Genomic DNA, 16,358 nt, shown 5'->3' on the forward strand with positions numbered 1-16,358 from the left:
GTTCCGCATCTTAAGAGGAAGGGATCGACGCTTAGCAGAACAAGGTTGGCGTTTGCAATGTCGAATGCGGGGTTTATAACTCGAGGCCTGTGCCGATATGGGACACTGAACAGTGAAGCAAATGGTCAATCTTCCATCCCATAACCTTGTATCCCTGTTTGCACATGCGCAAGGCTGCAGTAGCTGAATGGTATCAGTGTCTGTTCGCAGTCACATGTCGAGTCAATCTTTGGTCGGGTAGCAATGAAGTCGTATAGCACACTTACTTAGGTTGGACTTAGATCAGTTGTTTGCAGAGTTAGCTTGTATATATACACCGCTCCATGCTCTATAATACCGCATCACTCTAAACATCGTAACAATTGCTGTAACCTCTTTAGCAATCATGCCTCTCGACGCCCAAGCCACATCTAAAGTCAAGTCTATCATAGACAATGCTTGTGCCGACCAAACTAGAGACATTCCCGGTACAACCATTGTAGTCGTCGATCGCAATGGCGAGATATTCGCTCACTCGGCTGGAACGCGCGGCGTCGGCACCAAAGAGCCGATGACCCTTGACAATATTTTCTGGATTGCCTCATGCACAAAGATGTTGGCAGGCATCGCTTGTATGCAGTTGGTCGAACAAGAAAAGCTGAAGCTTGATGACGGGGAGCACACGGAGAACATCTTGCCCGAGCTAAAAAGCCTCAAAGTTCTGAAGCCTGACGGAACCTTTGAAGATAAGAAGAATTTGATCACCTTGCGAATGCTGTTGACGCACACTGCTGGTTTTGGTTATACCTTCTTCAATGAACGACTTCGAGACTGGACTCATCCGGCAGGCGTAGATGAGTTCTCTGGAAGAATTGAGGATATAATTTCACTCCCTCTTCTCTTTCAACCCGGAGAGGGTTGGGAATATGGCGTAAGTTGCCGTTGTTGTTGGTCGAGACCCTGCTAACATGTACAGACTGGTATCGATTGGGCCGGCATAGCCGTTGAACGTGTCAGCGGTCTGAGTCTCAACGACTATCTACAGAAGCATGTTTTCCAACCGCTCGGTATCACAAACATGAGCATGTTGCCTGACAAGGAGATGCGTTCCAAACTAGCTTATATGCACCAACGAGATCAAGACGGCAAGCTTCGTATCCGAGACCACTTGCAGCGACTTCCTCTGGTCATCGATCCAGACAATAAAGCCGAAGCTGCTTCGGTCTTTAACAGCGGTGGTGCTGGCATGTTTGCACAGCCACAGCAGTACGGAAGTATGTAGGAGCATCAATACCAAACTTACCATCGCTAACTTAAACAGAAATACTCACAATGCTTCTCAACGGAGGAGCATGCCCAAAGACAGGCAACCGGGTCCTGCGCCAAGAAACAATCGATCTCATGTTCAGCAACAGCGTCGAGAAGTTTCCCAACTTTTCTCGCCAAGTGATTCCCGCTGCAAAGCCCGATCTCACCAACCGAATTGAAGAGCTGTACAAGGTTTCAGGCGATCCTCCCCAGGTAAATACCTTTCTTCTCCCTCTGGCGAATGATGATCTGACTGTTGAGTAGGGCTGGGGATTGACTTTCATGCTTACAAATGGTGGACCAACTGGACGATCAACGAGCACTGTCCAGTGGGCAGGACTTGCGAATCTTTGGTGGTGGGCGGATCGTGAGCATGGGGTTGCTGGGATTGTATGCACGCAGATCTTGCCATTTGCTGATAGCAAGGTGCTGCATCTCTGGACGGATGTCGAGACTGAGATTTACAAGTCACTCTTTCAGTCGTGCTGGGATAGTGCGAAGAAGATCTAAACTACATATTGATTCAATACCATAATTTAACTCCCTGTGCAAGACGACGTGGAACAGTCATGTCATTATATCAAATAAAGGTAGAGTTAACCCGGTCTCCAAAGTAAGGCTGACGAGAATCCAGGATTCTTTCTGCCCAACGTCTCCTCAAATTCACACATCAACTAAACCAAAACAGCAGAGAACGCGGGGAAACGAAAGTTCTAAAGCCCCAACATCATCTAACCAGGTGAAATCCGGGGATCCGGAACTAGTTGGCTCTATGTGGGGGTGCCGTAGAACTGGGGTAGGATTCAGAACCTGATAACTGGCATATCACCCACTCTTTTTCTTCCTCGTGCACATCTTTCCCTTCCTACGAATCTGATATTCTTTACTAACTTCCACCAATATATCAACAGTGACTTGACACTATGAAGAGACAACAATATGCCTGCGATCAATGCAGAAAGTCCAAGCGTGGCTGCGATGCCCCGCCTCTGGAATATCCAGAAGACATGGATCCTATACGTGATGGCAAGCTGATCGTTGGAGAGAAGCGTCAGTATAATCATCGGCACACTTCAATTCTATACTAACACTTGTTCCAGCACCGCTAGTTCAATCATCACCCTGTTCGTATTGTATCAAGACACACAAAAGTTGCACCATGAACTGGGCATGGACTCAACTCCAGGTTTCCTATGCTTTGGCCGCTGCTGCAGAAGGAGAATCTAGCATTGAATGCATAATTCCTTCCAGACGAAAGCCTTCACAAACAAGTCGTTCCCCAACAACATCTGTGGGCGCCGATGATACGAGTGTGGGCGCTGAGTCAACTGCGGCATCATACGTTTCTCAATCGCTTCCATCAGCTTTCGATTCCTCGGATATGAACAATGAGGCACATAATTCCGGCATGCCCTCGTTTCTCAACAATCCGCTAGACTCTTTACCCTTTGACTTTGGTGACGTGGGCAATAATCCCTTGGACGCCAACTTCTACGAAATCGGCATCACAGACCTCAATATACCATCGGAGAGCTTATCAGAGTCATTCGACATCTTCAAAGAGACAGCAGATACTGCCGTGCCTGATAATTACAATATCTTCCCCCTAACGGACCTCCCCGAGATTAATATCAGTGAACCTGAACGATCCTTCTTTGCACCATACGATCCCAACAGTACCACAGACTACAACGACAGATACACACGAACAAAGCGTCGAAGAGTATCTCAAACTGGAAGCGATACCCAGCACAGTTCACATAGTTCTCTATCATCCTTCTCACTCGACCAGTCCATGATGGCCCGGTCCAACCAAAGCATCATCTCATCAAATCTTCTACACATCTACCACGACGTTCTGGAACACAACCTGACATGCTGGCTCAACGAAATTACATGTCCATTTGGACGCTCAAAAGATCTGAACAGACACAGCCCTTCTTCAGAATGGGGTTCTTCGTGGTCGAACCGAGTACTTCGTCGAACACTAAGCGTCGATCGTGGAGCTCAGTCTGCTCAACTAATCCACATATCGAGAGATCGACAAGCAGCAGTTTCTAAAGCGTATCACTTAGCCATCATGGCTTTTGCCACACAGTGGGCTCAAGAGTCGCGACGTCAGAAAGAACGATACCCTTCTCTAGGCGACGGTGACGAGAACCCACTAAATGAGTATATGGATGATGTCAACGAAGAATTCGGCCGCCATCTTCAGCGAAATCTTTGGGATCAAGCTCGCAGAGCCCTTGATGAGGTTGCTGACGTCGAATCGTTTCGAGTTGTTTCTGCAGAGATGATATTTGGACTCACTCAGAAGCCACTCTCACACGACGACAAGGTCAATGACTGGACTACATCCGTACCTTTGGGTGGGAGCTTCGACGCCGACGCGCTTTCCGAGGAAATCTCAGACATTATCGAGAACAACGGTCCACCCATCTACATGGAACGCGCAGCTCGCAAAATGCACGTTTTAAAATACCGCTACGACGCCGAACGACGAGGCATAGTCAAAACACGCAAGAACAAAAGACCCGTCACTCTATCCATGATGAGCACCGAAGACCAAAGCACAATTAGTCTTCTTTATTGGTTGTCAGTCATGTTCGACACGGTCAGTTCATCCATGGCCGAAAGACCGGTGGTCGTAGTAGACGCCAACAGCCAGCATGACGACGCGACAGGCGACAAGGATTGGAATGTGCCGCTGTTCATCCAGGATAGTTTGGAGAAGCCGAAACTGGTGGTTCATTGGCCGTGTTCTTACGACGAGGCTGCCGAGGCTGTCGCGAGATCTGCGCCTGTCAAGATCTTGATGTTTAGGCATGTTCATTACCTCCAGACTGTATTGCGACAAGGCGAGAGTCCAGAAAAAGTGGAGGAAATTATCGAGCGGTCGGTGAGAGTATATCGGTATTGGAACATGACTCAGTAAGTCCAACCCGTGTGCCAGTTGTCGTCTTGTCTAACACTATCAAGTGGAACATTCTTTAGAGAGCTCCTCGAAAATTACGACTCGATCCCAAGCCGCATCCAAAGCTGGTTCATCTGCATCTCCGCGCCCATGCATCTGGGCGTCCTCCTCCTTGCCGACCTAGTATCCCAGGTTGACGCCAACTCTCTTGGCCTTCCCGCGCAAACTCAAAGTCGCACAAATAGTAAATGGATCATGCGCGTCCGCGAGCGCAGCGCCAAAGAATTATCTGATCTTGCACGAGTGACGACGCCAAGTACACCACTACCTTCAGAGTTCCACCATGCGCTCAATGAGAGTATGATCCTTACTGAACCGTGGACTGTGATTCTGGAGCGCGCGTTCTCAAAAGCGGCGATTCATTGGATGGGTGAGGCGAATGACTTGAGGATGTTTGAGGCCAAGGGCGAAGTGAGAGAGAGGTTGGCGCAGGCAGAGGAGTGCATTAGGGCGTTGTGGATATTGGGCAAGAAATCGGATAGTGCAAGGAGATGTGCTGAGGTTCTAGCTGGGGCGAAGAGAAAGATTGTGGTATAATTTACAAGATGCAATATGGGATAAAGAGAAGAATCCGGTGTTTAATACGATATTAATTGAAGAGTACAGCTAATTCTACATTGGTGGTGTGGGACATGGCTAGAACAGGGATATTTCTACACTCATCACTGCTGTTTAATCTGTCTTGTACGCTGTGGATCTTGTATCAAAGCTAATCTCGAACAAATGACATCAATTTAATCCCTCGAGGTCACATATACCGAACATTCCCGTTGAAGTTTTCCCACAAAGAAGCTTCTGAACTAATCACCAGAAGCCTTCTCGAAGATCCCTCATGTGGCTTCCCCAGATTTTTGCACATCATCATCATATTCATCTCTTCTAATTGGCTTCATACCCCAGAAACGGGGCCCCGTAGATCTCCAGGTTTAGCTCGGCATCGATGCCGCGGAACTTGAACAGGCATACCGAGGTAACTGGAATAAGAACAGATACAAATTCTCCTGTTTCGTAGCTGACTTGAACTTGATCATCTGTGTTTCTATACTCGTCTCTCAGTCTGTAAAAATGACGTTTAATCCTCCCTCTTGGGCTCCTCAGCTCCCTAGTACGTATCTTCGCCTAACCCTATACTCAATCATTCTAACAAAGATAGACATCCCCGATTCAATCAGCGTAGCAGACTTTATCAACACCGATAAAGCAGGCCGAAAAGCCTTTTCTAGTTCAAAAAATCCCTACACATGCGGTGTCACAGGTCAATCGCGTTCTGCTACTGAAGTTGCTCAACGAGTCGACTTCCTCGCGCGGGGTTTGTCCAAGGCTGTCGGATTTGACGCTCATGATGGAACAGCTTGGGAACGAGTTGTCGCCATCTATGCACTCAACACGGTAAGAAACACCGCGTCGGACTGTGGGTGCAAAGGCTAATGAGGTTATAGATTGATTATATCCCCGTTACACACGCCATTCACCGCGTAGATGGCATCGTCACACCAGCAAGCTCAGCGCATTCGGTGTCCGAGTTGGAACACCAGCTTCGATCATCCAGGGCGAAAGCGCTATTTACCTGTGCTCCTCTCCTCGATACTGCGGTAAAAGCAGCAAAGACAGTTGGAATTCCCGACAAGAACATCTTTTTACTTCCCCTACCTGATGTTCCCTCAGATGGTTCCTACAAGTCAATTGAAGACCTCATCTCTGAGGGTCAGAATCTCCCACCTCTGTCCATCCCCGCATGGATCCCAGGACAGGGTAAGAGACAGACAGCGTACCTCTGCTACTCAAGTGGCACGTCTGGTCTTCCCGTATGTTAAGTCCAACCCTTCCAGCAAACTATCGATCTAATGCGATGTAGAAAGCGGTTATGATCTCTCACTACAACGTTATTGCATGCACCATAATGATCCATACATACGAGACCATGACCCGCCAACAAGATGGCATCGACACACAAGTCGCACTCGGATTACTACCCTTCAGTCATATCTACGGCCTGGTTGTCATCGCGCATATCGCACAGTACCGAGGCGACGAGACAGTCGTAATGCAGCGCTTCCAGCTCGATCAACTTTTAGCCTGCATTCAAAAGTTCCGCATCGAACAACTCAGCGTTGTGCCACCTATCATCGTACAGCTTCTAAGCAGCCAGGATAAGTGTCGCAAGTACGACCTCAGTTCTGTCAGACTCGTCTTTTCAGGCGCTGCACCTTTGGGAGGCGAGACGATTCAGAAGTTGTTGGAACACTATCCGAAATGGCGAATTAGCCAAGGCTACGGTATGTTGCGCGCACTCATAATACAAAGCTGAAGTATACTAATGGTGGACAGGCTTAACGGAAGCTTCACCCTCGGTCTTCCACACAAGCGAAGCAGATGCCTTCCTGGGATCATCAGGCTCTCTTCTTCCGGGCGTAAAAGTAAAGATCATTGATCAACACGGTAACGAAGTCACAGAGCACGAAACGCCAGGCGAGTTGTACGTTCAAGGGCCAAATGTTGTACTTGGTTACTTGCACAACGAGAAGGCGAATGCAGAGACATTTGTCTGGCGCGAAGACGGGCGCTGGCTGAGGACAGGCGATGAAGTACTTGTGCGCAAGTCAGAGCGTGGTTTCGAGCACTTCTTTGTGGTTGATCGGATTAAAGAACTTATTAAAGTCAAGGTTTGTTCATCAGTCACATTTGCTCATCGACACGTACTAATTGTTTCAGGGTCACCAAGTCGCGCCAGCAGAATTGGAGGCTCATCTCCTCGACCATCCCTACGTCGCCGACAGCGCAGTAATCGGCATTGTCGACGAGCGCGCGGGAGAAGTCCCCTTGGCATTCATCGTCAAGAGCAGAGAAGCAAGCGGCATTTCTGACGAAGATGTTGTGAAAGCGGTACATCAGCATGTTGAGGAACACAAGGCAAGGCATAAGTGGTTGAAGGGTGGAGTGAGGGTATTGGATGTCATTCCCAAGTCGCCCAGTGGAAAGATCCTGAGACGGGTCTTGAAGGCAAAGGTCGCTGCAGAGAAACCAGTTGCGAAGCTATAAATTTGGGTAAATATAATTAATCCTAGGTAGTTGGCGTTTGATGACACCTGTTGAGCATGTTCCCTTTCGGACGCTCTCAACAGTGTCGTATCGTACCAAAACACCAAATAATAATCACGAATCCTCGTTCCCCAATTGGTCTGTCGCTGTAGAACATCCCACTGAAGGATCATGTCCAAACCTTTAAGGTCACAATCACATCAGCACTAGATCTTTCTAGCTTGGAACAGGATCAAAATAGACAGTAAGGCACAGCCAAAGTCAGCGCTAACTAATTCTACCAGTGAATAAAAGACTGACCATGATCTTACCCAACCCTTTTCCTATCCATCAATAGCAGTGCTCAGTCTGTTGGCGATGGATTCTCATTCGAGCAGCTTCTTGGGCCAGACGTTTCTAGACCTGCGCAATGGAGACCTCAGCTCCTCGTCAGCGTGGACTACAGCGGCTATAGCGACCGCAATAGCGCTGTCCCTGCTAAATTATTTCTTGACACCCCGCCTCGACCCACGGGAACCGCCAGTCGTGAAACCAACAATTCCATGGATCGGACACATTCTAGGCATCATTCGTCACCAAGCAGATTACGGCCGGCTCATTCAGTGCGTTTCCTTCGACTGGCATCTTTATCGAAGCTACTAACCAGATCTCTGCAGCAATGCGAACCCAAACCACCAAATCGCGACTCTGCCCATGCTCAATGGCAAACTCTACGCCGTCTTCGATCCAAGCCTTCTCCAATCCCTCCTCCGCAACAAAACCGCGTCGTTCGAACCCTTCGCAATCGATTATGCCAAGAAAACATTCGACCTGACCCAAGAAGAGTTCTTGAAAGTAAAGGCACCAGGTGTTTACGATGAATTCACCGACGCGATACACGCGAGCTTCCAGACTGTGAGTCTGCACCAGATGAACGTGCACTTCTTGGCCTGTATCTCAGCGAAGCTAGATCCTATGAGCAATGGAACGATGCGCGCCCATGCAGATACGCATGGTAAAGAGAAGGTCACCAATGGACAGCTGCAAGTTGAGAACTTGTATCTTTGGTGTCGCGACGTCATGTCTCTGGCTACCACGAAAGCTCTCTACGGTGACACTGATCCCTTTGGTTCCAAGCCAGACTTGATCGAGGACATGTGGTAAGTTGGAACATCATCTTCTCATTGTCATCATCGCTAACAAATGCTTGCACAGGTGCTTCGAAGAATCGGTCCCCTACTTCCTCCTCTCCCTATACCCCTCGATCACGATGCCAAAAGCCTACAAAGCGCGCTCAACCCTCCAAGACATTGTATGCAAATGGTACTCCGAAGACCACGACGTTACCGACCCGTCCGTATCAGCAATTGTCCGCAACCGCGCCGGCTCCCTCCGCAAGAACGGCCTCATAGGCTCCGAGATTGGAAAGTTCGAAGTCATTCTACCCAATGTCGCAACGCTCAACGCCGTCCCAACGTTTTACTGGCTTCTCCTATACATACTCGACCGGCCCGAACTCGTTGCTCGTATAAGATCCGAAGCCGAAGCCGCAGCTGTGATAGCACACGATAATGGGAAGAAGACGGTTACATTCAATATCGCAGAGTACGAAGCCAAGCTTCCCCTGCTTGTCAGCTGTTATCGCGAAACGATGCGTCTCGTCAATCAGTCTGTGAGCATGCGCCGCATCTTGGAGGACATCACCGTCACGACACCCGAAGGAAACACATATCTCCTCAAGAAGGGAACAGATATGCAGCTCCCAGCCGGCGTGGCTCACTACGAGCAAAGCGTCTGGGGCTCCGATGTCAACACCTTTGACCCAGAGCGCTTCCATCCAGGCTCCAAGGGCAGCCCTGAAGAGGAGCGAAAACGCAAAGCAGCATACATACCCTTCGGTGGTGGGCGTCACCTATGCCCCGGACGAAACTTTGCATTCGCGGAGATCATCGGCTTTGCGTCGTCTCTACTCCTCGGCTTTGATGTCGAAGCTACAGGCATGGGCTTTGGTGACATGAAGAAGCTCGGTCCTCAGCTTGCAGGTGGCACAGTGCGTCCTGAAAAGTACGGCTCTGGGCTAGGTGCGCAGATCAAGAGTAGACAAGGTTGGGGGAATGTCCAGTGGAAGTTTGAGTGTTAAGCTTAACTGCGTAATTGAGAATGTGGGGATGGTATTGTTTCTTGTAAATCCTGCCAATCATGCTAATACAATGAACCCCAGTTCCCGTTTCCAATACAGACAGACAGACATGGGAAAGTCCTCGTTTTTCTTTTCTCTTTTCTCTTTTAAAAAACACAAAAACATGCCAACTGGTGTGCATGTGTGGCATGCTTCAAACAGACATTAACTCCTTGTGCGTTCTCTCCCTTTTCCACCTTTCACTCGCATACATAACAATCCATGCATCGTATGATTCATGTGTCTTGTCATTGTTCCTCTCGACCAAGTTCTTCAAGTGGAAGGACACTTGGTCTCATTTTCACGTGTTCTTAGTTCGGTAGGATGAATAGAGTCCGTATCCTGTGGTGGATCCACAGGCGTGTTGTTGTCCCATACCAAGGTAGGATGGTAGAGCACACGCTGGGTAGGACTCTCAAACCAGATGTCCTGGGGCCATTGGCGTTGCTGCGATCGAATGGTGATCATGGAGCGGTGATGAAAGTCTTGCTCAATGTTCTGTTGAAACGCGGGAACGACGTAGGTATCTTGATGCTGGGGATAGTTGTTATCTGACTGGGCTGCGCAGTTTGCACAACAAGTCTGCTGTTGTCCATTGTCGCCGTTTTCTTGCTGCTGTTGCTGCTGCTGCTGTTGCTGCTGCTACTGAGATCCGGGCTGTTCGCTCATTATTGTAAAAGATAGGTAGGTAGGTAATAATGGATGAATGGTGTTGTGTTTGGCTGCTCGTACTACATCTTGTGCTGGGGAACTCATCCTTCAAATACCCTTTTTCACATCTACCAGGCTCTGTCTTCTCCAGCCGATCGACTCAACTTGTTTACCCCAACCTGCAATATCAGGCGCAGACATTATACAGAAGCAATTTGTTAATGCATCCGTATTGACCGTGACCACCCACATGCCTCATCTGCATGGCGCCGCCTGGTGTCTCTGCTACGGTACAGCATGTAGGATATCTGCTGATGTTTTGCCCAGCTGTGAGTGATACTATGCACCACAGCCGACGATCTTCGGGAAGGATAAGCTGACAAGTACCGCCGCTACTAGCACGCTTTATCTACCCTGGTAGCTGGAATGAGTTCCTGGATGAGTATTGAATCCCTGGTAGTCGGGCTAGTTAGCTCGATCTCCCGTCTTTAGAACAATAAGATCGAGGAACGATGTGACGCATCAAACTACCCGGTGAAGATTGCGGGGGAGATGGCAGTCAGGTAGAAAGGACTTTAGTCCACGTGAAACATTGCCATAACAGTCATTTTAATTCCAAGATAATCCGAGAATGGATGTTCAGGTACATCCATCAGATCAAGCTCCCCCGGTTGTCAAATGTGTGATCCGCAGCCGATCTCTGGACCTTCCCGATGTCTTAGCTGAGATCAAAGTTTAACTTGTCGCTGTCGGACATTAAAAAAGACCGTTCATCCACGCGTCAAACGTCATGAGTAACTAGATAACGCAAGCAACCGTACTAAATTAATCAGTGGAAGTCTGTCAAAAGCTGGAGAGAACCCTGATTGTCGTTAAACGCTGCCCTTCGACATGCTCGGAAGACGCGGATAGCATCTAGGGTAAGTAAACACCCACCACTTAAGCTTAAAATCTATGACGATGTATCTCCACCAAGCGCATCCTTCCATCTCTTAGTTAAATTTGTCGCGCTCAAGGACTTGTCCGAAACGCCGATTGCGGTTGAGCTGGTGTCGTCATAGATGTAGCAAACAAAAAAAAGCCAGTGTATTATAGTAAACATTGCCCAGAAATGAGATAGCAAAGAAGTAATTAGAGTCAGTGACACTGCAATCCTTCACAGAGGAAAATAGTTTCTTGCCATGGCTGACGAGAGACCTACGCCTCGGGATGAGGATATCCCAGGCGGTTTCCCTGTAACGCCCAGTGTCAACTCTATGAACCAGTTGACGCCCACTATCGACACTGCCGATAGGCTTGAGGCTGGCTTTGCAGGCCGTGATACGGATGCTTCGGCTGGTTATACGACCTATGACAACGTCACCTCTGAGCCTGGGCATGATAACGGTTACCGTTACAGCGGAAACGGGACTTCAGCGGCACTTGGTGCATCTGCCGTTGGGGCTGCTGCCGGGGGTTATTTGGCTTCACAGCACCCCCACGAAGACAACATCCCAGCACAGCAAACAGAAACCTCCAATGCACCACCACCACTTTCTGAGCGACGCTCTTCCTCGAGCACAATCCTTGCACCTCATCACGATGCTTCACCTACCGAGAAGCGCAAGAGCAGCACAATTGCCAACGATGATTCCTCCGCCGTCCCTTCTACTCCCGACGATCCAATCTTTGCGCCCATAAAGTCAAACACCAACGAAAAACCCGACAGACCACCTTACGAGAAGCGCAAATCCCACCGCACAGAAGATGACCTGTTCCGAGTTTTGTCCCGTCGCAAGACGAATGCAAGCACCCCAGCCGAGAAGGAAGAGGAGCAGGAGGACAATGAAGAGCTTAACCGGCTCATGTCGCGCATCTTTGGACAAAAGCGACAGCAGCAGAGCGAGGGAGAAAAGACGCGCCACAGCGGTGTCATTTTCCGCGGTTTGACTGTTCGTGGCGTTGGATTGGGTTCTAGTCTTCAGCCTACCGTAGGAGACTTTTTCCTGGGTCTCCCACGCAAGCTGGGCAAGCTCTTCACCCAAGGTCCTAAAGCTGCTCTTGCGAAACCACCTGTTCGCGACCTCATCAGCAACTTTGACGGCTGCGTGCGACCGGGCGAATTGCTTCTTGTTCTTGGTCGCCCCGGCGCTGGATGCAGTACTTTCCTAAAGACATTTTGCAACCAGCGCGCGGGCTTTGAGTCCGTCGAGGGAAATGTCACATATGGCGGAACCGACTCTTCAGTCATGGCCAAGGATTTCCGAGGCGAGATCATTTACAACCCCGAGGACGATCTGCATTATGCCACGCTTTCAGTAAAGCGAACACTCACGTTCGCTCTGCAGACGCGCACACCTGGTAAAGAGTCTCGTCTTGATGGAGAGTCTCGAGAAGATTACGTTCGCGAATTTCTTCGTGTCGTTACCAAGCTCTTCTGGATCGAGCACACGCTCGGTACAAAAGTAGGCAATGAGTTCATCCGCGGTGTCTCTGGTGGTGAGCGAAAGCGTGTCTCCATCGCAGAGGCCATGATCACTCGTGCGTCGGTCCAAGGCTGGGATAACTCGAGTAAAGGTCTCGATGCTAGCACAGCTGTCGAATATGTCAAGTCAATCCGCGCAATGACCAACATGGCCGACACCTCCACTGCCGTATCGCTGTATCAAGCCGGTGAACAGCTCTACGACCTTGCAGACAAAGTCTTGCTCATCGACCATGGTCAATGCCTTTACTTTGGTCGTTCCGAGGACGCGAAGAATTATTTCCTCAATCTTGGCTTCGATTGCCCAGAGCGTTGGACAACTGCCGATTTCCTCACCTCTGTGACTGATGATCACGAGCGCAGCATTCGCAAGGGCTGGGAGAATCGTATTCCGCGCACGCCCGAGGCATTCGCTGACGCCTATCGTCGAAGCGAGGATTATCAGAAGAACCTTCGCGATATCGATGAGTTCGAGGCTGAACTGCAGACCCTCGCTGAGGAGCGTCGCGCGCATGAGTCGGAGAAGAGCAAGAAGAAGAACTACGAGATTGCCTTCCACAAGCAAGTCATGGCCTGCACGCACCGCCAATTCCTCGTCATGTTCGGCGACAAGGCTTCTCTTTTCGGTAAATGGGGCGGTCTGTTGTTCCAAGGTCTCATCGTCGGTTCACTCTTCTTCAATCTTCCTGATACTGCTGCTGGTGCATTCCCTCGTGGTGGTGCGCTGTTCTTCCTCCTCTTGTTCAATGCCCTGCTCGCCTTGGCTGAACAGACAGCTGCCTTCGAATCCAAGCCAATTCTTCTCAAGCACAAGTCCTTCTCGTTCTATCGACCCTCTGCATTCGCTATCGCGCAGACTGTGGTAGACGTACCGCTTGTGTTTATCCAGGTCATCATCTTCAACGTGCTCATTTACTTCATGGCGCATCTTGCTCGTACGGCGTCGCAATTTTTCATCTCTTGTCTCATCCTATGGCTGGTCACAATGGTGACCTATGCTTTCTTCCGTGCCATCTCTGCATGGTGTGGAACGTTGGATGTCGCGACGAGATTTACAGGTGTGGCTATCCAGATCCTTGTCGTGTACACCGGCTATCTTATTCCGCCCGACTCGATGCACCCTTGGTTCGGATGGTTGCGATGGATCAATTGGATACAGTACGGATTTGAGTGTCTGATGGCAAACGAGTTTTACAACCTTGAGCTCAGTTGTGAAGGCCAGTATCTCGTCCCACAAGGCCCTGGTGTTCAGCCCCAGAACCAAGGCTGCGCACTGGCAGGTTCCACTCGAGGATCAACCACCGTCTCTGGTGCCGATTACATTCAGCAGTCCTTCACGTACACCCGTTCCCATCTTTGGCGCAACTTTGGCTTCCTTTGGGCTTTCTTCTTCTTTTTCGTTTTCCTCACTGCCCTGGGCATGGAACTCATGAAGCCCAACCAGGGAGGTGGTGCTATCACTGTCTTCAAGCGCGGCCAGGTTCCCAAGAAGGTTGAGGAGTCAATCGCCACTGGTGGTCGAGCCAAGGGTGATAACAAGGATGAAGAGTCTGGCCAAGGCAATACTGTCGCTACTGGCGCTGAACGTACCAAGACCGACGAACAGGTCACTCAAGAAGTCGCCAAGAACGAGACCGTCTTTACCTTCCAGAACATCAATTACACAATTCCCTTTGAGAATGGCGAAAGGAAGCTTCTCCAAGATGTCCAGGGTTATGTTCGCCCTGGTAAACTCACTGCACTCATGGGCGCTTCAGGTAAGTTACTCAACCACGCATTAATTGACATCAACTAACACCTCCAGGTGCGGGTAAAACAACCCTTCTCAACGGCTTAGCCCAGCGTCTTAAGTTCGGCACTATTACTGGTGACTTCCTCGTCGACGGCCGCCCTCTCCCCAAATCTTTCCAACGCGCGACCGGCTTTGCGGAACAGATGGACATTCACGAACCGACAGCCACAGTCCGCGAGGCTCTACAATTCTCCGCCCTTCTTCGCCAACCCCAGGAAGTCCCGAAGGAGGAAAAGATGGCCTACTGCGAGACCATTATTGATCTTTTGGAGATGCGTGATATCGCTGGCGCTATTATCGGTGCAGTCGGAGAGGGTCTTAATGCTGAGCAGCGAAAGCGCTTGACTATCGGTGTCGAGTTGGCTTCCAAGCCTGAATTGCTTATGTTCCTCGACGAACCTACCTCTGGTCTTGACTCTGGTGCTGCATTCAACATTGTGCGCTTCCTGCGCAAACTCGCCGATGCAGGCCAAGCCGTTCTTTGTACCATCCATCAACCCTCCGCCGTTCTCTTTGAGAACTTTGATGAGCTCCTCCTCCTCAAGTCGGGTGGTCGCGTTGTCTACCATGGACCTCTGGGACACGATTCAGAGAACCTCATCAATTACTTTGAGTCTAATGGCGGACCGAAATGTCCTCCCCACGCCAATCCGGCTGAGTACATGCTCGATGCCATTGGTGCTGGTAACCCCGACTACGACGGCCAAGACTGGGGTGACGTCTGGGCCGATTCATCTGAGCGTGAGAAGCGTGCGAAGGAGATTGACGAGATGATTGAGAACCGTCGCAACGTCGAGCCTTCCAAGAGTCTGAAGGATGACCGCGAATATGCTATGCCTATTTCCACCCAAACATGGGCTGTTGTTCGTCGCAGCTTCATTTCTTACTGGCGATCGCCCGACTACATCTTTGGCAATATGATGCTGCATGTCGCGACAGGTCTCTTCAATTGTTTCACCTTTTACAAGGTTGGCTTTGCCTCCATCGACTACCAGAACAGACTGTTCTCCATCTTTATGACGCTTACTATCAGCCCACCCCTTATCCAGCAGCTGCAGCCCGTGTTTCTCAAGTCTCGTCAGATCTTCCAGTGGCGTGAGAACAATGCAAAGATCTACAGCTGGTTCGCCTGGACTACGGCGGCTATCATTGTCGAGATACCCTATCGCATTGTCGCAGGCGGTATCTACTTCAATTGTTGGTGGTGGGGTGTCTTTGGATGGCGCGCGTCGAGCTTTGTCTCAGGCTTTGCCTTCCTCCTGGTTCTTCTCTTTGAGCTGTATTACACCAGTTTTGGTCAAGCTATCGCTGCGTTCGCCCCCAATGAACTGCTCGCCTCTCTTCTTGTACCCATCTTCTTCTTGTTTGTCGTGTCCTTCTGTGGTGTCGTTGTCCCACCAGAGGGTCTACCCACCTTTTGGCGCGAGTGGATGTACTGGCTCACACCCTTCCACTATCTACTCGAAGCTTTCCTTGCTGCTGTGATTCATGACCAACCTGTTCGATGTGAGCAGGGTGAGTTTGCGCGCTTCGAGCCTCCTTCCGGTCAATCGTGCGCCGAGTACACCAAGTCCTTCGTTGAGATGGCTGGTGGCTACGTCCAAACTGGCGAGAATGGAATCTGCGAGTTTTGCCAGTATGAGATAGGTGATCAATTCGGGGCTACTTTCAGCGTGTACTACAGACATATCTGGCGCGACTTTGGCATTTTCTGTGCCTTTATCGCATTTAATTATGCCGTTGTATACTTCGCCACATGGTTGAAGTTCCGCGGCAAGAACCCGCTCAAGAAGATTATGCAGAAGCGAAAGTCTTAGATGGAAAAGTTGGGTGGGTGGGTGTGGTAAGAGCAAAAGATTGGATAGCCTAATTACTACCTTTAGTTCATTGATACATACATGATTTAGTTTACTCTTTTGCAAGTATCATCTTTGGTGACATGATCGATTGAGACGACAAGACATCCCGACCGGTGAGGAGATCTGATGAACTT

At 49.8% G+C, this 16,358-nt stretch overlaps 6 protein-coding genes across 6 annotated transcripts; 5 read left to right on the forward strand and 1 right to left on the reverse strand.

Moving 5' to 3' along the window:
* Positions 1 to 385: 385 nt before the first annotated feature.
* Positions 386 to 1,797, forward strand: FGSG_02875 (uncharacterized protein; the record flags this gene model as incomplete). Its single annotated transcript, XM_011324629.1, has 4 exons — positions 386 to 910; positions 956 to 1,253; positions 1,301 to 1,500; positions 1,552 to 1,797. The coding sequence occupies 4 exons, from the start codon at positions 386 to 388 to the stop codon at positions 1,795 to 1,797; spliced, it is 1,269 nt and encodes a 422-aa protein (XP_011322931.1).
* A 413-nt stretch (positions 1,798 to 2,210) lies between these two features.
* Positions 2,211 to 4,798, forward strand: FGSG_02874 (uncharacterized protein; the record flags this gene model as incomplete). The annotated part of the gene is made up of 3 exons (XM_011324630.1): positions 2,211 to 2,337; positions 2,388 to 4,218; positions 4,267 to 4,798. The coding sequence occupies 3 exons, from the start codon at positions 2,211 to 2,213 to the stop codon at positions 4,796 to 4,798; spliced, it is 2,490 nt and encodes an 829-aa protein (XP_011322932.1).
* A 528-nt stretch (positions 4,799 to 5,326) lies between these two features.
* Positions 5,327 to 7,300, forward strand: FGSG_02873 (uncharacterized protein; the record flags this gene model as incomplete). Its single annotated transcript, XM_011324631.1, has 6 exons — positions 5,327 to 5,366; positions 5,415 to 5,650; positions 5,701 to 6,066; positions 6,117 to 6,537; positions 6,590 to 6,924; positions 6,974 to 7,300. The coding sequence occupies 6 exons, from the start codon at positions 5,327 to 5,329 to the stop codon at positions 7,298 to 7,300; spliced, it is 1,725 nt and encodes a 574-aa protein (XP_011322933.1).
* Positions 7,301 to 7,657: 357 nt separating this feature from the next.
* FGSG_02872 (uncharacterized protein) lies at positions 7,658 to 9,419 on the forward strand (the record flags this gene model as incomplete). The annotated part of the gene is made up of 3 exons (XM_011324632.1): positions 7,658 to 7,902; positions 7,957 to 8,439; positions 8,495 to 9,419. 3 exons carry the CDS (start codon positions 7,658 to 7,660, stop codon positions 9,417 to 9,419), a joined length of 1,653 nt encoding a protein of 550 aa, XP_011322934.1.
* Positions 9,420 to 9,731: 312 nt separating this feature from the next.
* Positions 9,732 to 10,310, reverse strand: FGSG_02871 (uncharacterized protein; the record flags this gene model as incomplete). Its single annotated transcript, XM_011324633.1, has 2 exons — positions 9,732 to 10,100; positions 10,242 to 10,310. 2 exons carry the CDS (start codon positions 10,308 to 10,310, stop codon positions 9,732 to 9,734), a joined length of 438 nt encoding a protein of 145 aa, XP_011322935.1.
* A 980-nt stretch (positions 10,311 to 11,290) lies between these two features.
* FGSG_02870 (uncharacterized protein) lies at positions 11,291 to 16,182 on the forward strand (the record flags this gene model as incomplete). Its single annotated transcript, XM_011324634.1, has 3 exons — positions 11,291 to 11,501; positions 11,619 to 14,330; positions 14,378 to 16,182. The coding sequence occupies 3 exons, from the start codon at positions 11,291 to 11,293 to the stop codon at positions 16,180 to 16,182; spliced, it is 4,728 nt and encodes a 1,575-aa protein (XP_011322936.1).
* Positions 16,183 to 16,358: the final 176 nt, after the last annotated feature.

This window comes from Fusarium graminearum, chromosome 2, assembly GCF_000240135.3.
Source record: "Fusarium graminearum PH-1 chromosome 2, whole genome shotgun sequence".
Taxonomy (NCBI): Eukaryota; Fungi; Ascomycota; class Sordariomycetes; order Hypocreales; family Nectriaceae; genus Fusarium; species Fusarium graminearum.